This window comes from Cetorhinus maximus, chromosome 14 (assembly GCF_964194155.1).
Source record: "Cetorhinus maximus chromosome 14, sCetMax3.hap1.1, whole genome shotgun sequence".
In the NCBI taxonomy this organism is placed as follows: domain Eukaryota; kingdom Metazoa; phylum Chordata; class Chondrichthyes; order Lamniformes; family Cetorhinidae; genus Cetorhinus; species Cetorhinus maximus.
The window spans coordinates 5,707,390-5,734,884 of record NC_135892.1 but is presented as its reverse complement, the minus strand read 5'-3'; the positions used below and the strand labels follow the sequence as shown (position 1 = coordinate 5,734,884).

The following is a 27,495-nucleotide window of genomic DNA, read 5'->3' as shown; positions in this document are numbered from 1 at the left end:
ATGCTGGAAAGACTCAGCAGGTTGGGGAGAGAGAAACAGAGTTAACATTTCAGGCCGATAACCTTTCATCAGAACTGGAGAAGGTCAGAGATGAGGCAGGTTTAAAGCGAGTACAGAGGCAGGGGAAGTGGCGGGGGAGGGGAAGATAGGAGGGAAACAGAAAGCAATGAAGATGAACAATTAAAGGTGAAAGAGACAAATGGAAGTCATGTTGATAAGAAGAGCAGAACTTCTTTAAGGTGGGCACTCCTGGAAGAGAAGTGGCAGTGAATTAAACAGGTATACAGACAGGAGAAGCTTTGCCACCTATTCCACGAGCACTTTTGGATTGATTTGGAAGGCTGAGATATTGCTCTGGAAGTTGTTTTGTTCCATTTACCTTAAGCTTTAGCAACTGAGCAGGAGCGTTATTTTAAATAGGTTATTACTCCTACAAACATCCAAAGAATATGTTGTGCAACAGTATCCACAGCATAGTTGCCAGGACATTCAACTTTACTCAATGCTGACTAGGGGAACAGGCACAACATGCAACCATTCCAGCTGGGTGCAGCTCACTCTATTTTCACTGGAGGGCAGACAATGGCCGGGATTTTCCAGCCCTGGCGTGGGCGGGACTCCCGCTGTGGGCGAGGCAGCGCCTCAGCCGGAAGCCCATTGACTTGCAGTGGGACCGGAAGATGGCAGTGGCCGGTGGGTATGGAAAATCCCGCCGCATATCGGGTAGCACAGCTCTCTTAAGGTTGGCATTAATTTAGTTACAACATTAAGTTTAAAAACAAGGGGTTCTGAGAGATATTTTAATGCAGATCACAAAAGTGTCTTTGTACAGTAACCATTTCCTGCAATGTAGCCAGTTCCTTCTTAATGGATCATTGCAGTGTAATTTTCTTTATTCTTGGGATGTAGACTGATATAGACAGGTTAGGTGTGAGGGCAACAAAATGGCAGGTGGAGTATATTATAGGGAAGTGCCAAGTTATTCACTTTGGTGGTAAGAATAAAAAAGCAGAATATTTTTGTAAACTTGTTGTTCCAAGAGACTTGGGTGCACCTGTACAAGGAACACGGAAAGTTAGCATGCAGGTACAGCAAGCAATTAGCAAGGCAAATGGCATGTTGGCCTTTATTGCAAGGGGGTTGTTGTACAGGGTTTTGGTGAGACCGTGTCTGGAATACTGTGTGCAGTTTTGGTCTCCACATTTAAGAAAAGTTATACTTTCATTGGAGGCAGCACAGTGAAGGCTCACTAGATTGGTCCCTGGAATGAGGGGGTTGTCCTATGATGAGAGGCTGAGTAAATTGGTCTTGTATTCTCTGGAGTTTAGAAAAATGAGAGGCGATCTCACTGAAACACACAAAATTCGGAAGGGGTTTGACAGGGTGGACGCTGAGAGATGGTTTCCACTGGTCGGGGAGTCTAAAACATGGGGGCACAGTCTCAGGATAAGGGGCCGATCATTTAGGACTGAGACGAGGAGAAATTTCTTCACTCAAAGGTTTGTGAATCTTTGGCAAATGGGTAGAGAATTTAAGGCTGGGATAGACAGATTTTTAGCCTTTCAGGGAATGAAGTGATATGAGGAGTGAGAGGGAAAATGGAATTGAAGCCAAAGATCAGCCATGATCATATGAAATAATGGAGCAGGCTTGATGGGCCATGTAGTCTACTCCTGCTTCCTATGTGGGCATCACTGGCAAGGCCAGCATTTGTTGCCCATACCTAATTGCCCTTGAACTGAGTGGCTTGCTGGGCCATTTTAGAGGGTGGTTAAGAGTCAACCACATCTGGAGTCACACGTAGGCCAGACCAGGTAAGGATGGCAGATTGCCCTCCCTAAAGGGGCATTAGTGAACCAAATGGGTTCAATGATAACAATCAGTAATGGTTTCATGGTCACCATCACCGAGACTTGCTTTCTATTCCAGGTTTATTAATTGAATTTAAGTTCCACTAACTGCCGTGGTGGGATTCAAAGCCATGTTCCCAGACCATTAGCCTGGGCCTCTGGATGACTAGCTCAGCGACATTACCACAGCACTACCAATCTTCCCCTAAACTAAATTCCACAGGCAGAGACGTTTTGAGGTTGGATAGCCTGCTGGTAGTGCAGAGTGCACTACCTCCAGCATATTCTCTTCAGTACAGAACATCTCTCATTGAAGTGGAAGAGAAAATACTTTCAGTCCAAAGATCGAAGAATTGCTAAAAATAATTTCTCCTAGTCGAGAGAAGCCACTTCAATTTGTATAGGTCAGCAAGTGGGCTTGAAAAGTCAACCTGATTTTTCACAATTGGTTTTCCAGACCGACTCTCAGGCAGCCAGTTCCAACAGTTTATCATTCATCTCGAAAGCAATCAGCATCCTTCAACCTCTTAGATTCCAGGCCTTTGTTACTTGTTGTTTTGTTGTAGAATTCACTGGCAAGACCAGCATTTATTGCTCATCCCTATTTGTCCTTCGATGGTGGTGAGCCACCTTCATGAACGCAACTGATTGGCTTGGTCAGAGGGCATTTAATAGTCAACCATATTACTGGTGCAGCAAACCATTAAGAAGGCAAATGGTATGTTGGCCTACATTGCGAGAGGACTTAAGTACAGGATGTCTTACTGCAGCTGTACAGGGCCTTGGTGAGACCACACCTGGAGTATTGTGTGCAGTTTTGGTCTCCTTACCTGAGAAAGGATATACTTGCCATAGAGTGAGTGCAGCAAATGTTCACCAGACTGATTCCTGGGATGGCAGGATTATCGTCTGAGGAGAGGTTGGTCCGACTAGGCCTGTATTTGCTGGAGTTTACAAGAATGAGAGGGGATCTCATGAAACATATAAAAATCCAACAGGGATGGACAGACTGGATGCAGAGATGATGTTTCCTCTGGCTGGAGGGTCTAGAACAAGGGGTCACAGTCTCAGGATACAGAGTAGGCCATTTAGGACTGAGATGAGGAGAAATTTCTTCACTCAGAGGGTGGTGATCCTGTGGAATTCTCCACCACAGAGGGCTGTGGAAGCCAAGTCACTGAATATAATTAAGAAGGAAATAGATAGATTTCTGGACTCCAAAGGCATCAAGGGATGTGGGGAGAGAGCAGGAATATAGCGTTGAGATAGAGGATCGGGCCATGATCACACTGAATGGTGCAGAAGGCTCGAAGGGATGAGTTACCTATTCCTGCTCCTATTTTCTACGTTTCTATGTAGGGTCTGGAGTCACATGTAGACCAGACCAGGTGAGGATGGCAGATTTCCTTCCCTAAAAAACAGTCTCGAACCAGGTATGTTCTACAGCAATCCAGTACTTACATGGTTACCATTACTGGTACAAGCTTATTAGGCTGATTTATCTAATTAATTATTTCCTCAGAGGCCATGATAGGACTTAAACTCACGTCAACTTATTTCGTAGCTGCCTCAAAGAGGCACCGATTTCAGATTTCATCCACTCCTTCTGAAAAAATGCATTGGCAAAGTCCCAACGGGGAAATCACAGGCTGAGCCTGGCTCTGACCATCCACTGATCGTACAGCAAGTTGGTACATCCTGGAGCAGACCCATTTCTAACTCTCCCGTTTGTCTTATCAGGTGGAGGCTGTGCCCACGCGTGCTTAGGGATGTGTCACAAATGGACTTGTCTGTGACTGTCCTGGGAGAGAGAATGAGCATGCCCATTTGTGTTTCTGCCACTGCTATGCAAAGGATGGCCCATCCAGATGGCGAAGTAGCAACTGTAAAAGGTAATCGATGTTGTTGCCAGCTCAGTTCTTCTCAAAGCTACTTACCGTGACTTGCATTAATGACGTAACCATTCTCAGCCTATCTAACTAAAACATGTTGAAGGTCAGGGCCTGGTATGGCTGCCTTGGGTTGTTTCTCAGTGCAGTTCGCTTGCATCGGCCAAACGAGCTCAAAAGATCGTGGAATTTCTGGCCCAAGTTACGTCCAGCGCACATCGGGCTTCCGCCATCTTATGCGCTGGTTTAAAAAACATCGCATTGAAAGCCAGTCCTGCCCACACCTGCCACATCGAATTAACCACAAGGCAAGTTTCCGCTAATCGCGCCCATTTAATAAGGTGAGCGCATAAGAAATAGGAGCAGGAGTAGTCCACTCGGCCCCTCGAGCCTGCTCTGCCATTCAATAAGATCCATGGCTGATCGGATCTTGGCCTCAACTCCACTCCCCTGCCTGTTCCTCATAACCCTCAACTCTCCTACAGTTCAAAAACCTATCTCAGCCTTGAAGATATTTCAATGCCCCTGCCTCCACCGCTCTCTGTCAGGTAGAGAATTTCAAAGATTAGTGGATCTCTGAGAGAAGAAATTCCCCCTGTTCTCCATAATAAGTGGGCCTTTGAGGAGGCTTATAAAAGTAAGCCATTTTTTAAAGGCCAAAACGCTATAAGGCGCCTTTTGCTTTTACATATTAGATTTTATTTTAATTTATGTTCTGAAGAAACTGATTAGTGTATATCAATGAAACGAGAAAGTGATTCTGTATAGTTTAAAAAAAAGTCATTTTCAGTTATTTAAAATGAGATTATACACAGCTGCTGAACTAGACAGACCGATTAAAAATGCATATGTTTTGGGATAAGTCAATTTCCAGCCATATTAAGCTCCACTTTTAGATTCATCATGGAACACTTCCTAATGCAATAAATATATTAAAAAGTCACACTCTAAGATGTTACCCGATTGCACTGATTAAATGGCGGACGTTATAATGAGCAATATGCAAATCAACTTCAGTGGACACTTAAACAAGAAATCGGCATCTAAAAACTGGAGATAATTATGCACGTGGATCACCATTCCACTGCCTCTGGATCCCAGGGGTCACCTCTCAGAACCCGTTGATCCCAGCACCACCCATGCTACCGTAGAACCATAGAAAAGTTACAGCGCAGACAGGGGCCATTCAGCCCATCATGTGTGCCGAACAGAAGACGATGCAAAAGAAGCTCGCTGCTCATTTTAATCTCACTTTCCAGCACCTGCTCTGTAGCCTTGCAGGTTACAGCACTTCAGATGCAGATCCAAGTACCTTTCAAATTAGCCGAGCATTTCAGCCCCAATCACCGATAAAGGCAGTGAGTCCCAGATACCCACCACCCTCTGCGTGAATAAGCTTTTCCTTAATGTCCCCTTTAATCCTTCCACCAATCACCTTAAATCTATGCCCTCCCTGGTAATTGACTCAGCTAGGGGGAAACAATTCTCCACTGTCTACCCTATCTAGGCCCTTCATAATTTTGTACACCTCAGTGCTGAGCCTATGATCGCCGTCCCCTTCACCCCCAGTCTCTCACCTCAATGAACCCAAAATCCTTCGAGAACTCAGGTCTTCCCTCTCAGTGCACCAGGCACAGAGACCCCTTCATAGTACCACTCAACAGTGCAACCCTCTCCTATGGTCCTGCCATGCACCTGAGGATTTCTTTGTTGTGAAACCTTTCAGTGTAGGATTTCCCTCTCATCTGTTTCAAAGTCATTGATTATATCCAGGTTATACCTGCTGGGGGAGGGCATTCTGCTCACTCTTCCCTTTTGAATATTTAAAAGAGGAAGGAATAATTCAGAATGTGGATTGTTTTGCGCTCATCCCGTTGCAAGTCCTTTAGATCTTCTTATGCTTTTAACCTCTGTTATTAATGCAGTACTGAAAGATTTTTTTTAACTGTTAATTTGCCTCTGCAGCTACACATTTTCCCATTTTGGCCCGGTGATCATGTTCGTGGGCCAGGATGTTGTGGTAGAATTAGCTGTGAGACTATCAGCGCTTACCATTACCAAAACATACATTGGTCAGCTACTTCCAGTGATGGCTGGTGTGTAGTAAAATGCCGAAATATGGAAGTTGCTCTCCGAGATCCAGCGTTCATCCAAAGCTTCTTGAAAACATCATCCTCAATGGTGGAGGAGCCCAGCACATCAGTGCAAAAGATAAGGCTGAAGCATTCACAACAATCTTTAGCCAGAACTGCCGAGTGGATGATCCATCTTGGCCTCCTCCACAGGTTCTCAACATCACAGATGCCAGTCTTCAGCCAATCTGATTCACTCCACCTGATATCAAGAAACGGCTGAAGGCACTGAATACTGCAAAGGCTATGGGCCCTGACAATATTCCGGCAATAGTACTGAAGACTTGTGCTCCAGAACTTGCCGCGCCCCTAGCCAAGCTGTTCCAGTGCAGCTACAACACTGGCATCTACCCGGCTATGTGGAAAATTGCCCAGGTATGTCCTGTACACAAAAAGCAGGACAAATCCAACCCGGCCAATTACTGCCCCATTACTCTCAATCATCAGTAAAATGATGGAAGGGGTCACCAACAGTGCTATCAAGCATCACTTGCTTAGTAATGACCTGCTCACTGATGCCCAGTTTGAGTTCCGCCAGGGTCACTCAGCTCCTGATCTTATTACAGTTTTGATTCAAACATGGACAAAAGAGCTGAACTCCCGAGGTGAGGTGAGAGTGACTGCCCTTGACATCAAGGCAACATTTCACCAAGTGGGTATCAAGGAGCTTGAACAAAACTGGAGTCAATGGAAATCAGGGGAAACTCTCCACTGGTTGGAGTCATACCTAGAACAAAGGAAGATCTCACTTCCAGGACATCACTGCAGGAGTTCCTCAGGGTAGTGTCCTCGGCCCAACCATCTTCAGCAGCTTCATCAATGACCTTCCCTCCATCATAAGGTCAGAAAGTGGGGATGTTCACTGATGATTGCACAATCTTCAGCACCATCTGCGATTCCTCAGATACTGAAGCAGTCCAGAGTGTTGAAGGGTCATTCGGACTCGAAATGTTAACTGTGTCCCTCTCTGCAGATGCTGCCAGACCTGCTGAGTTTTTCCAAGTATTTTTGTTTTTGTTTTGGATTTCCAGCATCTGCAGTTTTTTGCTTTTACCCAAGAAATGATCTCCTGTTGATTTATAATCTCAGAGTGTCTCAAAAAGTTTCTGGGTTGAAAGCAAAATGGGCTTTGGATGCAAGACTTGCCAATTTCCTCTCCCGTGAATACACTGAGAAATGAGTTTAAAGCTGGCTCAGAAAACCAGTGCTGGGCAGTGGCAGAGCAGAAGAACAATGACAAAGAAGCGAGAAAGACACCCCTGTGTGTGTGTGTGTGTGTGTGAGAGTATGTGAGTGTGTTTGTGTCTGTGTGAGTGTGTTTGTGTCTGTGTGTGTGTGTGTGTGAGTATGTGAGTGTGTGTCTGAGTGTGTGTGTCTGTGTGAGTATGTGAGTGTGTTTGTGTCTGTGTGAGTGTGTTTGTGTGTGTGTGTGTGTGTGTGAGTATGTGTGTGTGTCTGAGTGTGTGTCTGTGTGTGTGTGCGTATGTGAGTGTGTGTCTGAGTGTGTGTGTGTGTGTGAGTATGTGAGTGTGTTTGTGTCTGTGTGAGTGTGTTTGTGAGTGTTTGAGTGTATGTGTTTGTGTGTGTTTGATTGTGTCTGTTTGAGTGTTTGTGTCTGTGTGAGTGTGTTTGTGTCTGTGTGAGTGTGTGTGTTTGTGTCTGTGTGAGTGTGTTTGTGTCTGTGTGAGTGTGTGTGTTTGTGTCTGTGTGAGTGTGTGTGTTTGTGTCTGTGTGAGTGGGTTTGTGTCTGTGTGTGTGTTTGTGTCTGTGTGAGTGTGTGTGTTTGTGTCTGTGTGAGTGTATTTGTGTCTGTGTGAGTGTGTGTGTTTGTGTCTGTGTGAGTGTGTGTGTCTGTGTGAGTGGGTTTGTGTCTGTGTGAGTGTGTGTGTTTGTGTGAGTGTGTGTTTGTGTCTGTGTGAGTGTGTTTGTGTCTGTGTGAGTGTGTGTGTTTGTGTCTGTGTGAGTGTGTTTGTGTCTGTGTGAGTGTGTGTGTTTGTGTGAGTGTGTGTGTTTGTGTCTGTGTGAGTGTGTTTGTGTCTGTGTGAGTGTGTGTGTTTGTGTCTGTGTGAGTGGGTTTGTGTCTGTGTGTGTGTTTGTGTCTGTGTGAGTGTGTGTTTGTGTCTGTGTGAGTGTATTTGTGTCTGTGTGAGTGTGTGTTTGTGTCTGTGTGAGTGTGTGTGTCTGTGTGAGTGGGTTTGTGTCTGTGTGAGTGTGTGTGTTTGTGTGAGTGTGTGTTTGTGTCTGTGTGAGTGTGTTTGTGTCTGTGTGAGTGTGTGTGTTTGTGTCTGTGTGAGTGTGTTTGTGTCTGTGTGAGTGTGTGTGTTTGTGTGAGTGTGTGTGTTTGTGTCTGTGTGAGTGTGTTTGTGTCTGTGTGAGTGTGTGTGTTTGTGTCTGTGTGAGTGTGTGTGTTTGTGTCTGTGTGAGTGTGTTTGTGTCTGTGTGAGTGTGTGTGTTTGTGTGAGTGTGTGTGTTTGTGTCTGTGTGTGTGTGTTTGTGTCTGTGTGAGTGTGTGTGTCTGTGTGAGTGGGTTTGTGTCTGTGTGAGTGTGTGTGTTTGTGTCTGTGTGAATGTGTTTGTGTCTGTGTGAGTGTGTGTGTTTGTGTGAGTGTGTGTGTTTGTGTGAGTGTGTGTGTGTGTTTGTGTCTGTGTGAGTGTGTGTTTGTGTCTGTGTGAGTGTGTTTGTGTCTGTGTGAGTGTGTGTTTGTGTCTGTGTGAGTGTGTTTGTGTCTGTGTGAGTGTGTGTGTTTGTGTCTGTGTGAGTGTGTGTGTTCGTGTCTGTGTGAGTGTGTGTGTTTGTGTCTGTGTGAGTGTGTTTGTGTCTGTGTGAGTGTGTGTTTGTGTCTGTGTGAGTGTGTGTGTTTGTATCTGTGTGAGTGTGTGTGTTTGTGTCTGTGTGAGTGTTTGTGTCTGTGTGAGTGTGTGTGTTTGTGTCTGTGTGAGTGTGTTTGTGTCTGTGTGAGTGTGTGTGTTTGTGTGAGTGTGTGTGTTTGTGTCTGTGTGAGTGTGTGTGTTTGTGTGAGTGTGTGTGTTTGTGTCTGTGTGAGTGTGTTTGTGTCTGTGTGAGTGTGTGTGTTTGTGTCTGTGTGAGTGTGTTTGTGTCTGTGTGAGTGTGTGTGTTTGTGTGAGTGTGTATGTTTGTGTCTGTGTGTGTGTGTGTGTTTGTGTCTGTGTGAGTGTGTTTGTGTCTGTGTGAGTGTGTGTGTTTGTGTCTGTGTGAGTGTGTTTGTGTCTGTGTGAGTGTGTTTGTGTCTGTGTGTGTGTGTTTGTGTCTGTGTGAGTGTGTGTGTCTGTGTGAGTGGGTTTGTGTCTGTGTGAGTGTGTGTGTTTGTGTGAGTGTGTGTTTGTGTCTGTGTGAGTGTGTTTGTGTCTGTGTGAATGTGTGTGTTTGTGTCTGTGTGAGTGTGTTTGTGTCTGTGTGAGTGTGTGTGTTTGTGTGAGTGTGTGTGTTTGTGTCTGTGTGAGTGTGTTTGTGTCTGTGTGAGTGTGTGTGTTTGTGTCTGTGTGTGTGTTTGTGTCTGTGTGAGTGTGTGTGTTTGTGTGAGTGTATGTGTTTGTGTGTGTGTGTGTGTGTTTGTGTCTGTGTGAGTGTGTGTGTGTTTGTGTCTGTGTGAGTGTGTTTGTGTCTGTGTGAGTGTGTGTTTGTGTCTGTGTGAGTGTGTGTGTTTGTGTCTGTGTGAGTGTGTTTGTGTCTGTGTGAGTGTGTGTGTCTGTGTGAGTGGGTTTGTGTCTGTGTGAGTGTGTGTGTTTGTGTGAGTGTGTGTTTGTGTCTGTGTGAGTGTGTTTGTGTCTGTGTGAGTGTGTGTGTTTGTGTCTGTGTGAGTGTGTGTTTGTGTCTGTGTGAGTGTGTTTGTGTCTGTGTGAGTGTGTGTGTTTGTGTCTGTGTGAGTGTTTGTGTCTGTGTGAGTGTGTGTGTTTGTGTCTGTGTGAGTGTTTGTGTCTGTGTGAGTGGGTTTGTGTCTGTGTGAGTGTTTGTGTCTGTGTGAGTGGGTTTGTGTCTGTGTGTGTGTTTGATTGTGTGTGAGTGTGTGTGTTTGTGTCTGTGTGAGTGTGTGTGTTTGTGTCTGTGTGAGTGTGTGTGTCTGTGTGAGTGTGTTTGTGTCTGTGTGAGTGTGTGTGTTTGTGTCTGTGTGAGTGTGTGTGTCTGTGTGAGTGTGTGTGTCTGTGTAAGTGTGTGTGTTTGTGTCTGTGTGAGTGTGTGTGTCTGTGTGAGTGTGTGTGTCTGTGTAAGTGTGTGTGTTTGTGTCTGTGTGAGTGTGTTTGTGTCTGTGTGAGTGTTTGTGTCTGTGTGAGTGGGTTTGTGTCTGTGTGTGTGTTTGATTGTGTGTGAGTGTGTGTGTGTGTTGCATCTTTTATTATATTTCCTCGGGTTTTAGTAACTAATAAACCTACCTTTTCTTTGACTCAAGAAAATCTGGTTTGATTGGCTCCTTGTTAAAAAGCAAATACATTTGGATTGGAGAAGGTCTTTCAAACAAACCTTTGTTGTGAGCAACTGAGGGGGCTGAACAGAAGGGGAGTCAGCTCACTCCTCCTCAGACGGTGGTAACAAAGTCCATATGAAGTGAAAGGGAAAATAATTGAACTGCTAAATGAATATTTTCCAGAAGTATTTTTTTATCGAGGATAAAACAGCTAATTTATGTAGTACATCCGGGAACACAGGTGATTTTGAAAACAGTGGGCGGAAACGTCCCAGATTTGCACGAGACACGGTAATGGGCGGGGAAAAGAACGTTTTACTCGCCGGCCGCAATGGCGGCTTTTCACACCGATTGTCCCAATCCTGCCTCATTCACCATGCATTCCCGGGAAACACGCTGTTTCGCTGGTGGCTGGAATCTCATTTGCCCGCCACACCATCACCTCGTCGCTTCCTCACGCCGGGCGCCATATTTAAAATACAGCCGCGCGCCCACCTCTCAGCGCTTCCAGCCCAGGACAGCTGCACAGAAGATATGGCCCCAAAAGGCTAGAAGACTCCAGCCACCCCCCCCACCCTCGATTCAGTGACGCTTCCCTGGAACGCCTTTTGGATGCCGTGGAGGCTCACCATGACGTCCTCTACCCCTCCGACTCTGGCTGCAGGAGGAGCAGCAACATCGCCAATCTGGCTTGGGAGGCGGTGGCATTGGTGGTCAGTGCCAACGCCCTGCAAAAGAGGACAATGTCGCAATAGGACCAATGATCTCCTCTGTTCCGCCAGGGTAAGTCACTCTTTTCATCGCTCTCAACTCACACACTCACAAACCCATCACACACCCACAGGGAAGTCACTCGCTGCCAGGTCAACGAACGTCACCATTCACTCTCTCACACACGCCTTCATTGTCCTCATCCCGTCCATGGCACCACTCACCACCCGCACAGGCCAGGCATACTTATCATCTGGCCTGGCAGGCATCCTGCTTACACTCTCTCCATCTCTATCCATGCAGGACAAGCTGGCACACAACAAGAGGGAGAGTTCGCAGACCGGTGGAGGAATGCCCAACATCAAGGTTCTAACACACCTTGAAAACAGAGCACATCCAGCCGGCCGGCGAGGATCTGGACCGGTCCTGTACTGATGATGAGGTCGGCGCTGCTCTACCAAGTGAGGATCCAGCAGTGCAACATCCATCAGATAACCATGCTGTGAGTGATGTGTCCTGTTTCACAGGCCACTGCCAGGCACTAATTATCTCTCCGTGCTTCCACAGGCACATCTGGGAAACAGCCGAGGGAGTCCATGACCCAGGTCCTCGGCCTGGGATGAGGAATCTGCTGAATCCCCAATTGAAAACCGGTCACAGCGCTCACCCACACCCTCCACCAGCACAGAGACACACACCTTGATGGCACCTAGTTCTAGAGTAGCCTCAGGATCACAATCTGCTAAGAACATCGCACTGTCTGATCCACAGCAGGCAGCAGCAGGGGCTTCCCCCGGCACTCCGAGGACTGCTGGAGGCTACAAATCTGCTAAGTTTAAGCCAGATGATGAGCCTCTGGACTCGGTCATGTCACAGTTGCTGGAGCTGCAAAGACAAGCTCGGGAACATCAGGAAGGGATGTCCACTGCACTCCTCAGATTGCAAGGCACGATGGAGGAGTCCGTCCGTCTTCAGGCTGTGGTGATAGCGCCGGCATTGCCAACGCACCGAGGTCAACACTGGCAGGATGGTGGCCATCATGGAGACCTTGGTCCAGGACATCGATTCTGCACTGCTGCAGGGGCTCAACTCCATCGCTGGCACCAAAATTGGCCTCCAACAGTGTCAACGCAAGAGAGATGTGGGGCAGCTCAATCTCACTCCAGCTTCCCCTTCTCTTCAAGGAATCAGCCAGGGGCCTTGGGCACCCATAGGGAGGAGGATCAGCAGGTGTAGCCCCCCCCACCCCTCCCTCAGGGCCATCCATCCAGGTGACTCCGGGAGTGACCAGTCCATCCGAATCCCCTCTTCCTGTGACCCCAGCAGCTCCAGCTTCACAGGCCGAGGAGGGTGCCACTGCCACACAGCAGGGCCCCCGAAAGCAGGCCAGGGCCCTCCAGGTCTCAGCTCTCCAGAGAACGCCCACCAAGGTCATCACAGACAGTGCGTCACAGTCAGCGGGCTGCCTCCACCTCCACTACAGATGCCAGTGGAGCACCAAGACGTGGTGGCAGGGTTAGGAAAGATTAGAAGGTGTAGTTGCACAGCCTGGGCATGGGTGGTAATCACATGTACATAAAGTTCACTATCGTAAATAAACTCCCAACAATGTCTCCCTGCCTATGGCTCCTTGTTCTGATGAGCAGTGTTTGTGTCACTCAGCTGTGAAACCTTTCTGCACAAGATAAAGGCAGGTGTCTCAGTCTAGGGCCTCTTCTCTGTGTCTGTGCAGCCTTCAGACCACAGTGATGGTCCAGCCTCACACTCCCTGGACACATTACTGATGCCTGCACCTCGACAGTGCTGGTCATTGCTGCCAGAATGTAGTGGGCAGGCATCACAGAGTTCCCTCATTCTCTCTGTGTGCTCTCAGCACCTTTAAGGTGGGGCTGGCCCCCATCTCTTCAGCATCTGTGACAGGTAACACTGTGCTCCTGAAGGGGTCAGGTGCTGAAGGCTGACAAGGGATCAGATGTAGTTAAAGTTTCATGGCTGTGTCTCTATGATATGGCCCTGATCACAGAGCACAAGCGAGGTGCCCTCGGCCAGACAGGAGTCAGACATTCTCAGAGGCTATGTGAAGATCTACGGTGTCTCCTCACTGCATATCGTCATCATCCTCCACAGCAGGCGATGACGATGATGCAGGACACCCTCTGTGGACTGTACTGCAGGGCTCCACCAGACCGGTCCAGGCACCGGAACCTCATCTTCAGCATCCCGATGGTCTGCTCCACCAAGTTGCAGCATGAGCCTCATTATAGCGTCACTCTGCTGCAGTCTGAGGCCACCACACGGGTGTCATCAGACACGGCCTCTGCGGGTAGCACTTGTCCCTGAGGAGCCAACACTGCAGCCTTTGTGAACCCTGGAAGACTGCAGGGATCTGTGACCGACTGAGGATGTAGGAGTCGTGCACACTCTCTGGGAACCATGCACAGACCCGCAGGATGCGTTTGTGGTGGTCGCACACCAGCTGCACATTCAGCGAATGGAATCCCTTGTGGTTGACATTGTTGACTACGTGTTGCGATGGAGATCTGAACACAGCCTGAATGCAGTTAAAGGCACCCTGCACCTGTGGGAAACATGAGATCTGGGCAAATCCAATTGCTTTTTCATCCTGGCTGTCCTGGTCCCGGGCTGAATGCATAAAGTTGTGTGGCCCTCGTGAAGATGGCGTCCGTGACCTCATGGATGCATTTGTGGGCGGAGGCCTGTGATATCCCACAGGGGTCTCCTGTGGAGTCCTGAAAGGAGCCACTAGCGTAAAAATCGAGCACCGCTGTCACTTTCACGGCCACTGGCAGTGGATGCCCTCCATGTCCCCCTGGCGCCGAATCCTGCAGCAGCTGGCAGATGTGACTGACTAGTTCCCTGGACATGTGAAGTCTTTGGCAACACTGGTTTTCAGTTATCTGCAGGAATGAAAGGCGGCTTCTATAGACCCTGGGTCTAGCTGAGCACCGACAGCGATGGCTCACTGTAGGTGTTCAGCAGCGTGTGTGGGAGCCCCAGCCACCCATTCTGCCTGTGGTAGCTGCTGCTCCCTCTGTGCAGCCAGGAGCTTCAGTCACTGTCTTCTCCTTCGTCTCTGCTCACTGTAAACCATGAGGCATACAGATAGGCCACCAGGTTCCTGATGTACTCCTCCTGCAAGATGAAAGAGAGAGACCCGTGGGTTAGCATGGGTGTACTAAGAACCTCTCTTGGGTTCTTAGGGATGCTTCTTAACGCATCCCAGAGAGTGCCGGCCACCACTTGGATGGCCAGAGATTAGTGCGCTGCATGGCTGCCTGAAACCCCACCCTCCTCCACCCCACCCCACCCAACCGATTGGCAGCAGCTTTGCCCATTGGACTACAGGCTGTGCTCTCAGCTCAGGCACAGGCATTCTCCTAACTCACCCAGCATGGCTGCCCTGTTAGCTTGAACCATGGGGGAGACTGGACCAAACCGGGATGCTGACATTGCAAGGGGCTGTGAGCACCTCCACCAGTGACTGCTCCATGGCCAGTTTTAGCGAGGAGATTGTACAATGTGCCCAGTCGTCCAACTGTTCTGCAGCCCAATAAAACGCTCATTACTTTGCAGTGAAAAGCTCTGGAGCACCAGGTGGCACTTTCATGCCTCTGCGCTGCTTGAGTGGGCAGATAAGCTAGAGACCCGACTCCGATCATATCAATGTGGCTGCGTCTGAACTGTCTCAGCTGCAGAGGAATGGTCACTTAATACAGGGTGTCCCTGATGTGTGGCCGTTTCCCTCGCCCAGCCACCTCTCCCCAATCCCAGAAGTGCTTGTGCTGTCCTTCCCCCGCCCTCCCCCACCCAACACTCCCCACTTTACCTCAAACGCAGGGCAGCCCTTCCTCCGACCTCACATGGTCAGCCAGCTGGGAAGATGTGACCTGCCTGTGCCTGTGCCCTCGCCTGAACGTGCGGCGCCTCAACCAGGCGACCCTTGCTAGTGCTGCGCGATGTCACCGTGCCCTCACCTCCTCGATGTCCAGCCTGCCAGGCGCAGCGCCTGATAAACGCTGTCGTGAACCACGTTGGCAATCGTGCCGAATGCTGGGATGATCCGGCGTTGGCGGTGGGAGGGAGGGAGGGAGGGGTTGATTCCGGTGACCTGCGGCGGCGGGATACATGGCCGGGCCATTGACCGACGGAGCGGGTGATTGCAAATGTGTCTCATGGTGGCGTGAAAGCAATTTTTGGCCTTCCCGCTGCACTGCCCGTTCACACCGCCAATGCACGCCCATCGCCAGCGGGTTCCGCCCAGCGTGTTCGATTTGCGGGAGTTTGTAGCGGGTACCCCAGGGATCAATGGCCTATAATTGGGCTGCTGAAGTGTATCGGGGTCGAAGTTTAAGGAACACTGGTTGTTGTCATGGAAGCACCACAATACAGTGATTCCAAAGGGCTGGCGACTGTTGTATGTGAAGATAAGGAGGACAGCGTCTCTGACCCTGGAACGTACAGGCCAAAGCCTAACACCGATAGCTGGTAAAGTAATGGATTCTATTAGAAAGGGCAGCTTGGAGGCTCTTGTATTATATGAACCGATCATAGGTGAAAAGAGCACAGAAGAGATAAGGGAGATCCCGATCTGATTCATCCCCTCGGCCTCTGAGAGGGGGAATGATTTTCAACTCCCCATTTACGCTGGAAATGGTCTGGACGGTGGTTGAGGTTTGTTGAAGCCTAAGGCCCTGTTGTGATTTTCAGTCGACCCATCAAAACGAGGAATGCAAGTCCTCTGCTGGCTGCACCCTGCTAGCAGTTTTCAGTAGCAGTGGGTTTTGCAAAGACCATGCACAGGGGTCTTAAACAGGGACCAGGGGATACAACCGGAATACTGCGGATGCTGGAAATCTGAAATAAAAACAGAAAATGCTGGGAAACCTCAGTGGGTCTGGTAGCAACTGTGGAGAGAGAGAGAAACAGCGTTAATGTGTCAGGTCCGTGTGACCCTTCTTCAGTGCAGACCAGAGGAGGCAGCTTATCAAACAGACGGTGAAAGGGTGTCTATGGACTGTCCTGAGGCCCAGTGCAGCAAGAATGCTGGTGTCCGCCACCCCCACCAAAAAAAACATACCGTAACCCACACTTGCCTGCTCGCTGGAGCTCCTTACCTCCTCTCCTCTTCCTATTGTTTTGTTCTGGCTCAGCTCTGCTTTGGAGTCACCCGATTACTTGCGCCCCTTTGGCCCTGTCCACGCCCCCTCCCCCCCTCCCCCGACCAGCAAAGCGCCTGTTACTGATCGTTGAGTGCTCGCTAGCTCATTGACCCAAATCAAAAACGCGCAAGTGGCCCAAACCTGAAAATGGTGGGAGCCTCACTCTACTGGCATTGAGCAAGCCGTTCCTGGTTACATGGAACTTACTGTCTAGAAACAGATATCCAGGTGTTTCCCCTAAGGGAGCCTTCTCCAACTCTGTTCACTTCATCTCACACCAGCAACATACCCTTCGACTCCTTTATCCCTCATGTACCCATCTAGCTTTCCCTTACATTAACCTATGCTATTCGCCTTAACTGCAGGTTCCACATTTTAACCACTCCCTAATACCAACATATGAATTAGGAGCAGGATTAGGCCACTCGGCCCCTCGAGCCTGTTCCACCATTCAATAAGATCATGGCTGATCTGATTGTAACCTCTTGCCTACCAACGATAACCTTTCACTCCCTTTCCTATAAAGATTCTATCTACCTGATGAGATGAGGAGAAACTTCTTTAGCCAGAGAGTGGTGAATCTATGGAATTCATTGCCACAGAAGGCCGTGGAGGCCAGGTCATTGAGTGTATTTAAGACCGAGATAGATAGGTTCTTGATTGGTAAGGGGATCAAAGGTTACGGGGAGAAGGCGGGAGAATGGGGTTGAGAAACTTATCAGCCATGATTGAATGGCGGAGCAGACTCGATGGGCCGAATTTTTGTTTTATGGTCTTATGGTCTTACCTCTGCTTTAAAACTATTCAGATCCTTCTTCCACTTTTGAGAAAGGGAGTTCCAAAGACTCACGACCCTCCCTCCTCTTGTGGGAGAATCTAGAACTAGGGGTCACTCTTTAAAAATAAGGGGTCACCCACTTAAGACAGAGATAAGGCTAAATTTTTTCACTCAGAGGGTCGTGAGGCTTTGGAACTCTCTTCCTGAAAAGGCGGTGGAAGCAGAGTCTTTGAATATTTTTAAGGCAGGGGTGGATAGATTCTTGGTAAGCAAGGGGGTGATAGGTTATCGGGAATAGGTGGGATGCAGATTTCAGGTTAGTATCAGATCAGCCATGATCTTATTAAATGACAGAGCAGGCTCGAGGGGCTGAATGGTCTACTCCTGCTCCTTGTTCATATGTTTGTAAATATATAAAACCAGTAATTTATATTAATTAATAACACACCTCAGTGAAGGGTTTTTTTTCACGATGTTGGTTAGTTTATATCGAGCATTCTGAAAGTTAGATTCTTTACTTTATCAAAAGCAGCAGACATTACAGATTAAAAATCCCTCAAATGTGCAGCATATATCCCACTTTGGGTTATTTTTTAAAGAATGGTGAATACTAGCTTTGCATGTAGTTATATAGTATTGGTTTTAATTCGTCAAATTTAATGCAGAACTACTGCATTTGAAGGCAAGTAACCCTGTGATGTTGACCCTGCCAGCCCACAGTGTTACATACCAGTAAAGTTTACATTAATACTTTAATGAAGTGAAATTAAATTTAGCTCCAGTTAATTCACTGTGAACTATCCTTTAAGCCAACATTCCCATCGCAGACTTGCTAATTATCAGGCAGTCAGCATTTATAATTCTAAATATGTTAAGTGGTCCTGACTGTGAGACTTGCATTAAACCAGGAGGTGGCAGTGTAACACTACAAATGATCACGTCTGCCCAATCATAGGTTGGAATCATCCCAAATTTGCACAAAGTGTGGTAGCCGGAAGGAGAAAGGATGTTTTACCCGCCGGCTGTAACGGTGGGTTTTCACACCGTATCATCCCAATCCCACCTCATTAATTGCGCAGCCACAGGAAACACGGCGTCTCGCTGGCGGGCAGCCTCTGAATCGCCCGCCACACCGATACCTCACCATTTCCTCACTCCGGGTGCCATATCTAAACTGCAGCCGCCCACACAGTTCTCAATGCCGGCAGCCCAGGACTGCTCCAGTGAAGACATGGCCCCGAAAGCCAAGGAGAGTTCAGTGACCCGTCACTGGAATGACTTTCGGAGGCCCCGCCCTGATACCCTCCACCCCCTGTTCCGGCCGCAGGAGGTCCGGCAATTTCACCGCTCCGGCTTGGGAGGTGGTGGCAGTGGTGGTCAGTGCCAACGCTGCACAGAAGTCGGCCATCCAGCGGAGAAAGAGGATGAATGATCTTATCTGTGACCCCCACGGTATGGCAACCATCTCATCACTCTAAACTTACACACTTACAAGCCCATCACACACTCACTGGTATCTCACTCACTGCCAGCTCAAGGGACATCACCACTCACTCTCTCACACACACACCCTCACATCTCCATCTTTCCTCATCTCCTCTGGAGACTGTCTCCTCAGCCCTCACCACCTTGAGGCCACTTGCACAGATCAACACGTGTCCCCACACACACCCCTTCCCCTATACAGCCCTCACCCTGCAGCCTCTTCCCTTGCCTAAGGCCACTTCTCCCCCTTCCCCAAGCAAACCCTAGCCCTGCAGCCGTTGAAAAGCCACCCCTGCCTAACGGCTGGTCTGGTAGGTAGAGACCTGCCCATGAGAACTCCCTAAAAGTGATGTGGTGCTGCCTGTGAATCTTGGCGCTGATGCCCGCGAGTGCTGCCTGAAGCAAGGTGGGCAGACAAACCTCGAAGTCCTGAGTGAAGTGCAGCTCACCAGGTGCACGTTGCTCATGTTCAGCTGTGCAACACATTGTGCCTGGATGATCCGATGTGTGTGGGGTGGGGGGGGGGGGGGGGGGGGGATGATTCCAGCGAGCAGGTTTATAATGAGATGCAGATGTATTATAATGAGCTCCCGACAGGCAGCAGCAGGCAATACGGCTCGCTATTGACCAGCGGAGTGGACGATCGCAAACTGGATTCACGACGGCGTGAAACTGATTCTTTGCATTCCCGCCATGTTGTCCACTCATGCCCACCATGACGTTCGACGCCAGTGGGCACAGGAGATTCTGCCCACAGAATCTTACAGTACAGAAGGAGGCTTCTCCGCCCAGTGTGTCTGTGCCAACTCTATGAGTCACTCCCACTTCCTCTGTTCTTTCCCCATTGCCCTGCAACTTCCTCCCCCTCAAGTATTTATTCAATTCCTTTTTGAAAGGCACAATTGAATCTGCTTCTTCCAAGGCAAGACAGTAAATTCCAGATTATAACAACTGACATGTAAAAAGATATTCTCCACATGTCTGTCCTTGGCCTGCTGCATTGTTCCAGTGAAGCCCAACGCAAACTGGAGGAACAGCACCTCATCTTCCGACTAGGCACTTTACAGCCTTCCGGACTGAATATTGAGTTCAACAACTTCAGACCATGAACTCTCTCCTCCATCTTCACCTCTTTTTTAATCCTTCTTTTAAAACTCATTTTTATTTTTTATTCACTTATTTTTATATTTATTCATTGTTTTGTCTCTTTTTTATATTCATTTTTCTATCCTTTTCCCCCAACCACTGTCCCCTCCGTCACTTGTCCTAAGTTGTGATTTCACAGAGTGCTGACCCTTGTCCTGCTATAACACATTCTGCTCTCTTACCTTTATGCCACTATCAGCACCTTCTTTAGCCTTCACCACCACCATTAACACTCCCTTCGTCTTGTGTCCTTGACATCTTTGTCAATCTCTCCTTAATCCCCACCTATCGCTGTCCTTCTAACCTGCTTCACCTGCTTCCCCCCCGTCTTAAACAGCATAAATTCCATCGCATCTAATTCCCTTTAGCTCTGAAGAAGAGTCACACGGACTTGAAATGTTAACCCTGTTTCTCTCTCCGCAGATGCTGCCAGACCTGCTGAGTCTTTCCAGCATTTTCTGCTCTTATTTCAGATTTCCAGCACCTGCAGTGTTTTGCTTTGATTTTAGATTATAAATATCAATTGTGGTTTCCGCTGTGCAAAATTCATGCTGAGCTCATTTCGTTGGCCCTGGCTTTGTTGTGGCAGGAACGATGGCCGTTGTTGATTAATTGTCCCCTCTTACATTTAGGTTTTTAAATCTTGTGCCTGCCCCATTGTTGAACGTGTGCAGTGATAACGTGGTAAGGAGGGAAAACCGAACATCCAGAAGCTGAATGAATAACCTTGCATCTCCTTAATCAATCAGATAGAGCGATTGTGAATAGTGTAACGACTGAGAAGAAAGTGTGAATTAAATGTAAATTGGGTGAATTTAATGTTCAATCAGGCACAGAAAGAGAAATAGAGAGGGGAATGAAAGATTGGATTGAGAGAGAAACGAGACAAAGTAAAAATTAACATTTTTACCTTGTTTCTTAAATTTGTCATTTCAAAATCTCCTTAAACAATTCAGAGCTGATGGAATGAGCCTCCAACTGGTAATAGATAAACTTCAGTGCTGCACATACCAACATACATACTTACAAAATAAGAGCAGCCTACTCCTCCTTTCAATAAGACCATGGCTGATCTGTATGTGTTTTGAATTACACATTCCCCATCTACCACATTTCATTCCCTTGCCTAACAAGAATCTACCTACCTCTGCTTTAAAAATATTCACTGACCCCGTCTCCACCACCTTCTGAGGCAGAGAGTTCCAAAGTCGCACAACCCTCTGAGAGAAAAATATTCTCCTCATCTTTGTCCTAAAAGGGCAACCCCTAATTTTAAAACAGTGACCCCTAGTTCTGGACTCACCCACAAGAGGAAACACCCATTGCACGTCCACCTTGTCAAGACCATTCAGGATCTTATATACTTCAATCAAGTCACCCCTCACTCTTCGAAACTCCAGTGGAAACAAGTCCAGTCTGTCCAACCTTTCCTCATAAGACAACCCACTCATTCCAAATATCAGTCTGGTAAATCTCCTCTGAACTAGCTCCGAAGCATTTCCAGTGTTACAAGAAGCTGATTGGTAATAATAAATACTTATCACATTGTTAGGAGGGTACTTGTGCTTGTAATGACAGGTCTTAACTTTCTGTGGTGAGTTTAGTTTGTGTCAATGATGCAAATACAGCAACATTGTGCCATCCGATGCATTTCAATGGTGAGACAGGGAATAAAACGCTGCTTTTGTGAAGCTAGTGGTCGATCAGTGCAATTTGTATTCACTGTAACTCCTGACACTGACCAGCCAGGGTGGTGGGGGATCAGTTGTGCATGCACATTCGCTCTGCCGGCACATGCGCAGTGTCTGCCACAGCTGACGTTATTGGCGTGTGCCCATCAGCTGGTGCCAGTGCAGGTTTGCACCCGCGCTGTCCAGCGGGCTTCTAGCCTGAGACCTTGCCACCCCTGCTTACAGGACCAGTCAGATACCGAGGAAACTGCCCTGTACCATCATCCCATCGCCCACTCCCAGGAAAGGTACAGCGGAGGTAAAAGCAAAATACTGCGGGTGCTGGAAATCTCAAATAAAGGCAGAAAATGCTGGGAAAACTCAGCAGGTCTGACACTACCTGTGGAGAGAGAAACTGAGCTAACGTTTGGAGTCCGTATGAAGAAGAGTCACATGGACCTTCCTTGGTCATCAAGCCCTGGGGCGGGACTCGAACCTGGAGCTTCTGATCTCAGACAGAGACAGGCATTGGACCTCCTCAATCTGTTAAAAACAAAAAGCTAAAAGCTACTGCGGATGCTGGAAATCCAAAACAAAAACAGAATTACCAGGAAAAACCTCAGCAGGTCTGGCAGCATCGGTGGAGAAGAAAAGAGTCGATGTTTCGAGTCCTCACGACCCTTCAACAGAACTGAAGTATAGTTAGGAGAGGGGTGAAATATAAGCTGGTTTAAGGTGGGGGGCGGGGGGGGTGCGGGGAGGGGAGAGAAGTTGAGGGTGTGGTGATTGTGGGGATAAGCAAGCAGTGATAGGAGCAGATAATCAAAAGATGTCACAGACAAAAGGATCAAAGAGGTGTTGAAGGTGGTGATATTTGTCTGAGAAAAGTGCTAATTAAGAATGGAAGACAGGACACTCAAGGTACAGCTCTAGTGGGGGTGGGGTGGAAAAAACTAACAAGGTTTTCATTTTAGATTTAAAAATAATGGAAATAGGTGGGGAAAGAAGAATCTATATAAATTATTGAAAAAAAAGAGGGGGGGGGGAGGGGAGAAACGGGGTGGGGATGGGGGGAGGGAGAGTTTAAGATCTAAAGTTGTTGAATTCAATATTTAGCCCGGAAGGCTGTAAAGTGCCTAGTCGGAAGATGAGGTGCTGTTCCTCCAGTTTGCGTTGGGCTTCACTGGAACAATGCAGCAGGCCAAGGACAGACATGTGGGCAAGAGAGCAGGGTGGAGTGTTAAAATGGCAAGCGACAGGGAGGTTTGGGTCTTTCTTGCGGACAGACCACAGGTGTTCAGCAAAACGGTCGCCCAGTTTGCGTTTGGTCTCTCCAATGTAGAGGAGACCGCATTGGGAGCAACGAATGCAGTAGACTAAGTTAGGGGAAATGCAAGTGAAATGCTGCTTCACTTGAAAGGAGTGTTTGGGCCCTTGGACGGTGAGGAGAGAGGAAGTGAAAGGGCAGGTGTTGCATCTTCTGCGTGGGCATGGGGAGGTGCCATAGGTGGGGGTTGAGGAGTAGGGGGTGATGGAGGAGTGGACCAGGGTGTCCCGGAGGGAACGATCCCTACGGAATGCCGTCGGGGGGGTGAAGGGAAGATGTGTTTGGTGGTGGCATCATGCTGGAGTTGGCGGAAATGGCGGAGGATGATCCTTTGAATGCGGAGGCTGGTGGGGTGATAAGTGAGGACAAGGGGGACCCTATCATGTTTCTGGGAAGGAGGAGAAGGCGTGAGGGAGGATGCGCGGGATATGGGCCGGACACGGTTGAGGGCCCTGTCAACGACCGTGGATGGAAAACCTCGGTTAAGGAAGAAGGAGGGCATGTCAGAGGAGCTGTTTTTGAAGGTAGCGTCATCAGAACAGATGCGACGGAGGCGAAGGAACTGAGAGAATGGGATGGAGTCTTCACAGGACGCGGGGTGTGAGGAGCTGTAGTCGAGGTAGCTGTGGGAGTCGGTAGGCTTGTAATGGATATTGGTGGACAGTCTATCATCAGAAATTGAGACAGAGAGGTCAAGGAAGGGAAGAGAAGTGTCAGAGATGGACCATGTGAAAATGATGGAGGGGTGGAGATTGGAAGCAAAATTAATAAATTTTTCCAGGTCCCGACGAGAGCATGAAGCAGCACCGAAATAATCATCAATGTACCGGAGAAAGAGTTGTGGGAGGGGGCCAGAGTAGGACTGGAACAAGGAATTTTCCACATACCCCATAAAGAGACAGGCATAGCTGGGGCCCATGCGGGTACCCATAGCCACACCTTTTATTTGGAGGAAGTGAGAGGAGTTAAAGGAGAAATTGTTCAGTGTGATAACAAGTTCAGCCAGACGGAGGAGAGTAGTGGTGGATGGGGATTGTTGGGGCCTCTGTTCAAGGAAGAAGCTAGGGGCCCTCAGACCATCCTGGTGGGGGATGGAGGTGTAGAGGAATTGGACATCCATGGTGAAGAGGAAGCGGTTGGGGCCAGGGAACTGGAAATTGTTGATGTGACGTAAGGTGTCAGAGGAATCACGGATGTAGGTGGGAAGGGACTGGACAAGGGGAGAGAGAAGGGAGTCAAGATAATGAGAAATGAGTTCCATGGGGCAGGAACAGGTTGACACGATCGGTCTGCCAGGACAGTTCTGTTTGTGGATTTTGGGTAGGAGGTAGAAGCAGGCCGTCCGAGGTTGGGCGACTATCAAGTTGGAAGCTGTGGGAGGAAGATCTCCAGAGGAGATGAGGTCAGTGACAGTCCTGGAAACAATGGCTTGATGTTCGGTGGTGGGGTCATGGTCCAGGGAGAGGTAGGAGGAAGTGTCTGTGAGTTGACGCTCAGCCTCCACAGTACCTGGCAATGTCTGGCGCATTGACCTCTACCTCGCGGAGGCTGAGCGTCAACTCGCAGACACTTCCTCCTACCTCTCCCTGGACCATGACCCCACCACAGAACATCAAGCCATCCCGCGCATCCTCCCTCACGCCTTCTCCTCCTTCCCAGAAACATGATAGGGTCCCCCTTGTCCTCACTTATCACCCCACCAGCCTCCGCATTCAAAGGATCATCCTCCGCCATTTCCGCCAACTCCAGCATGATGCCACCACCAAACACATCTTCCCTTCACCCCCCCTGACGGCATTCCGTAGGGATCGTTCCCTCCGGGACACCCTGGTCCACTCCTCCATCACCCCCTACTCCTCAACCCCCACCTATGGCACCTCCCCATGCCCACGCAGAAGATGCAACACCTGCCCTTTCACTTCCTCTCTCCTCACCGTCCAAGGGCCCAAACACTCCTTTCAAGTGAAGCAGCATTTCACTTGCATTTCCCCTAACTTAGTCTACTGCATTCGTTGCTCCCAATGCGGTCTCCTCTACATTGGAGAGACCAAACGCAAACTGGGCGACCGTTTTGCTGAACACCTGCGGTCTGTCCGCAAGAAAGACCCAAACCTCCCTGTCGCTTGCCATTTTAACACTCCACCCTGCTCTCTTGCCCACATGTCTGTCCTTGGCTTGCTGCATTGTTCCAGTGAAGCCCAACGCAAACTGGAGGAACAGCACCTCATCTTCCGACTAGGCACTTTACAGCCTTCCGGGCTGAATATTGAATTCAACAACTTTAGATCTTAAACTCTCCCTCCCCCCATCCCCACCCCGTTTCTCCCCTCCCCCCCCTTTTTTTTCAATAATTTATATAGATTCTTCTTTCCCCACCTATTTCCATTATTTTTAAATCTAAAACGAAAATCTTGTTAGTCTTTTCCACCCCACCCCCACTAGAGCTGTACCTTGAGTATCCTGTCTTCCATTCTTAATTAGCACTTTTCTTAGACAAATATCACCACCTTCAACACCTCTTTGATCCTTTTGTCTGTGACATCTTTTGATTATCTGCTCCTATCACTGCTTGCTTATCTCCACAATCACCACACCCTCAACTTCTCTCTACCACCCCCCCCCACCCCCACCTTAAACCAGTTTATATTTCACCTTTCTCCTAACTATACTTCAGTTCTGCCGAAGGGCCGTGAAGACTCGAAACGTTAACTGATTTCTTCTCCACCGATGCTGCCAGACCTGCTGAGTTTTTCCAGGTAATTCTGTTTCTCCTCAATCTGTTGCTGGGTTAAATCAAATAAATATCTATGGAAGCTGAAAACAAAACAAACATTTGCGACAGGGTCAAAGAAACCAATTGTGTTCAGACAGACCTGCTGAGTTTTTCCAGGTATTTTTGTTTTTGTTTTCGATTTCCAGCATCCGCAGTATTTTGCTTTTATCTTAGTGTTTAATTGACTGCCTCTTCTCTTCAATGAAGGCCTACCTTGAAGAAGTATTGCTCTTCTCTCGGTCAGGATTTTCGTATCTCTCTTTTGCCTTGTTATCTCCACCTATCACTGGCCCTCTATCCAGCTGTCTTGTCCAAAACCTCCCCCCCGCCTTAAACAAGCTTATATTTCACCCCTTTTCTATTTTTCCTTAGTTCTGTTGAAGAGTCATGTGGACTCGAAACGTTAACTGTGTTCCTCTCCGCAGATGCTGCCAGACCTGCTGAGTTTTTCCAGGTATTTTTGCTTTTGTGGTCAGAAGCTTTTCGGTGTGATAAGAGTCTCACATGGGTGTGAGAAGTGTTTGGAGTAGCTTCTGCCCCACAGACCATTGAGGTAGCAGTAAAGAAAGATAAAAGGCTTTAATTAGACATTGGGCACCCTTTATCCACATGTACTGTTGGTGATGTTTTCTCTCTGTTGATTCTTTACAAGTAACATTTTGAACCTTTGAGAAATATTTGAAAATATTTTCTTTTGTGCTGCAGACTTTGGACCTGATGAAACTTATGCGGCAGCGTTTTCCCGTCGGCGAGCGGGGGAGGGAGGGCAGGGCCTGCTCGTCGACGCGTGAAGTGACGCGCGGTGATGTCGGCCGGGTGTCCCGATGTCACCGCGCATCATTTAGATTTTCAGTTCGGCTGCGCGCCCGCCAAACTGTCAAAGGCCTATTGAGGCCTGTTAAAAACTAATTAAAACAATTATATACACGGAGATACACGGGGAACGACTCAGGGAATCCCCCTCCCCCCGCCCGCACAGGGGGCGCTCGGCGCTTCCGGCCCCGCCCACGTAAAATGTTGGCGCGTCCCCAATCGGGGGGCACCAATCAGGTTTGCACCCACCCCCATCTGCCCCCACACAACGCCCCCCAAGGTAGTGGGGAGGGGGGGAAAATTTTTCCCATGATGTTTCAATGGAAGCAAAAAATCTAACTTGTTTTAAAAAATAATTCTCCAATCTGTTAACAGTGTATATTATTTTCTGCAAACATTTTTCAAGGTAATAATTTAATATTGAGGATCGGGGGTTACAAACAGCCCGTGTGGATTTTGATCCAATCAGAGATTATTCCTTTAACCTCTGCTTTGCAGATATTTCAGGTGCCCACTGTTATATATTTTCCACTAACTTTCCATGTGAAACAGTTAGGCCCAATTTTACGCGTAAATGTTTACAGCACAGAAGGAGGCCATTCGGCCCATTGTGTCCGCACTAGTCAACAACGATCTGACGCCACTAATCCCATTTTCCAGCGCTTGGCCCATAGCCCTGGAGACTATGGCAATGCAAGTAAATATCTAAATACTTCTGAAATGTTACGAGAGTTTCTGACTCAACCACCCTTTCAGGCAGTGAGTTCCAAACTTCCACCACCCTCTGGGTGAAAAAATTTCTCCTCAACTCCCCTCTTAGCCTCCTACCTCTTACCTTAAATCTATGCCCCCTGGTTATTGACCCCTCTACTAATGGAAAAAAGTGCCTTCTATCCACCCTATCTATGCCCTTTATAAAGTTATACACCTCTATCAGGTCCCCTCTCAACCTTCGCTGCTCCAAGGAAAACAACCTCAGCCTATCCAATCTTTCCTCATAGCTCAGACCCTCCAGCCCAGGCAGCGTCCTTTATCCCTGTCTAAGTGGATGGATGTTGAGAGAGTTAAAATCTCACCCAATTGATAAGTTGAATGGTGAAGAAGTCTAGACAGTCACAGGCCCAACAGTCAGAAATGAGTGAAGGCTGTAGGTTGCTAGTGGTACTAATGGCAGAATCAATTACCCCCTGATACTCCCAACATTTGAAGCAGAGAAAGTGATTTTCAAGTGGTTGGCCTCGAGGGAACTGGCTGGGTTGAGGTTCCAAGTATCAGTAGAATGGATTGGGTGCCTTTGAAACATCCTTAAGGGTATAGGCT

General features: G+C 48.3%; 1 protein-coding gene across 3 annotated transcripts in view; it reads left to right on the top strand.

The window, feature by feature from the left end:
• Positions 1 to 27,495, top strand: part of hao1 (hydroxyacid oxidase (glycolate oxidase) 1) — a 56,918-nt gene that overhangs the window by 9,227 nt on the left and 20,196 nt on the right. For all 3 annotated transcript variants that reach the window (XM_078556431.1, XM_078556432.1, XM_078556433.1), the window contains exon 2: positions 3,591 to 3,742. In XM_078556431.1, the coding sequence (XP_078412557.1) occupies positions 3,591 to 3,742 (152 nt within the window). The remainder of the gene's footprint in view (positions 1 to 3,590; positions 3,743 to 27,495) is intronic.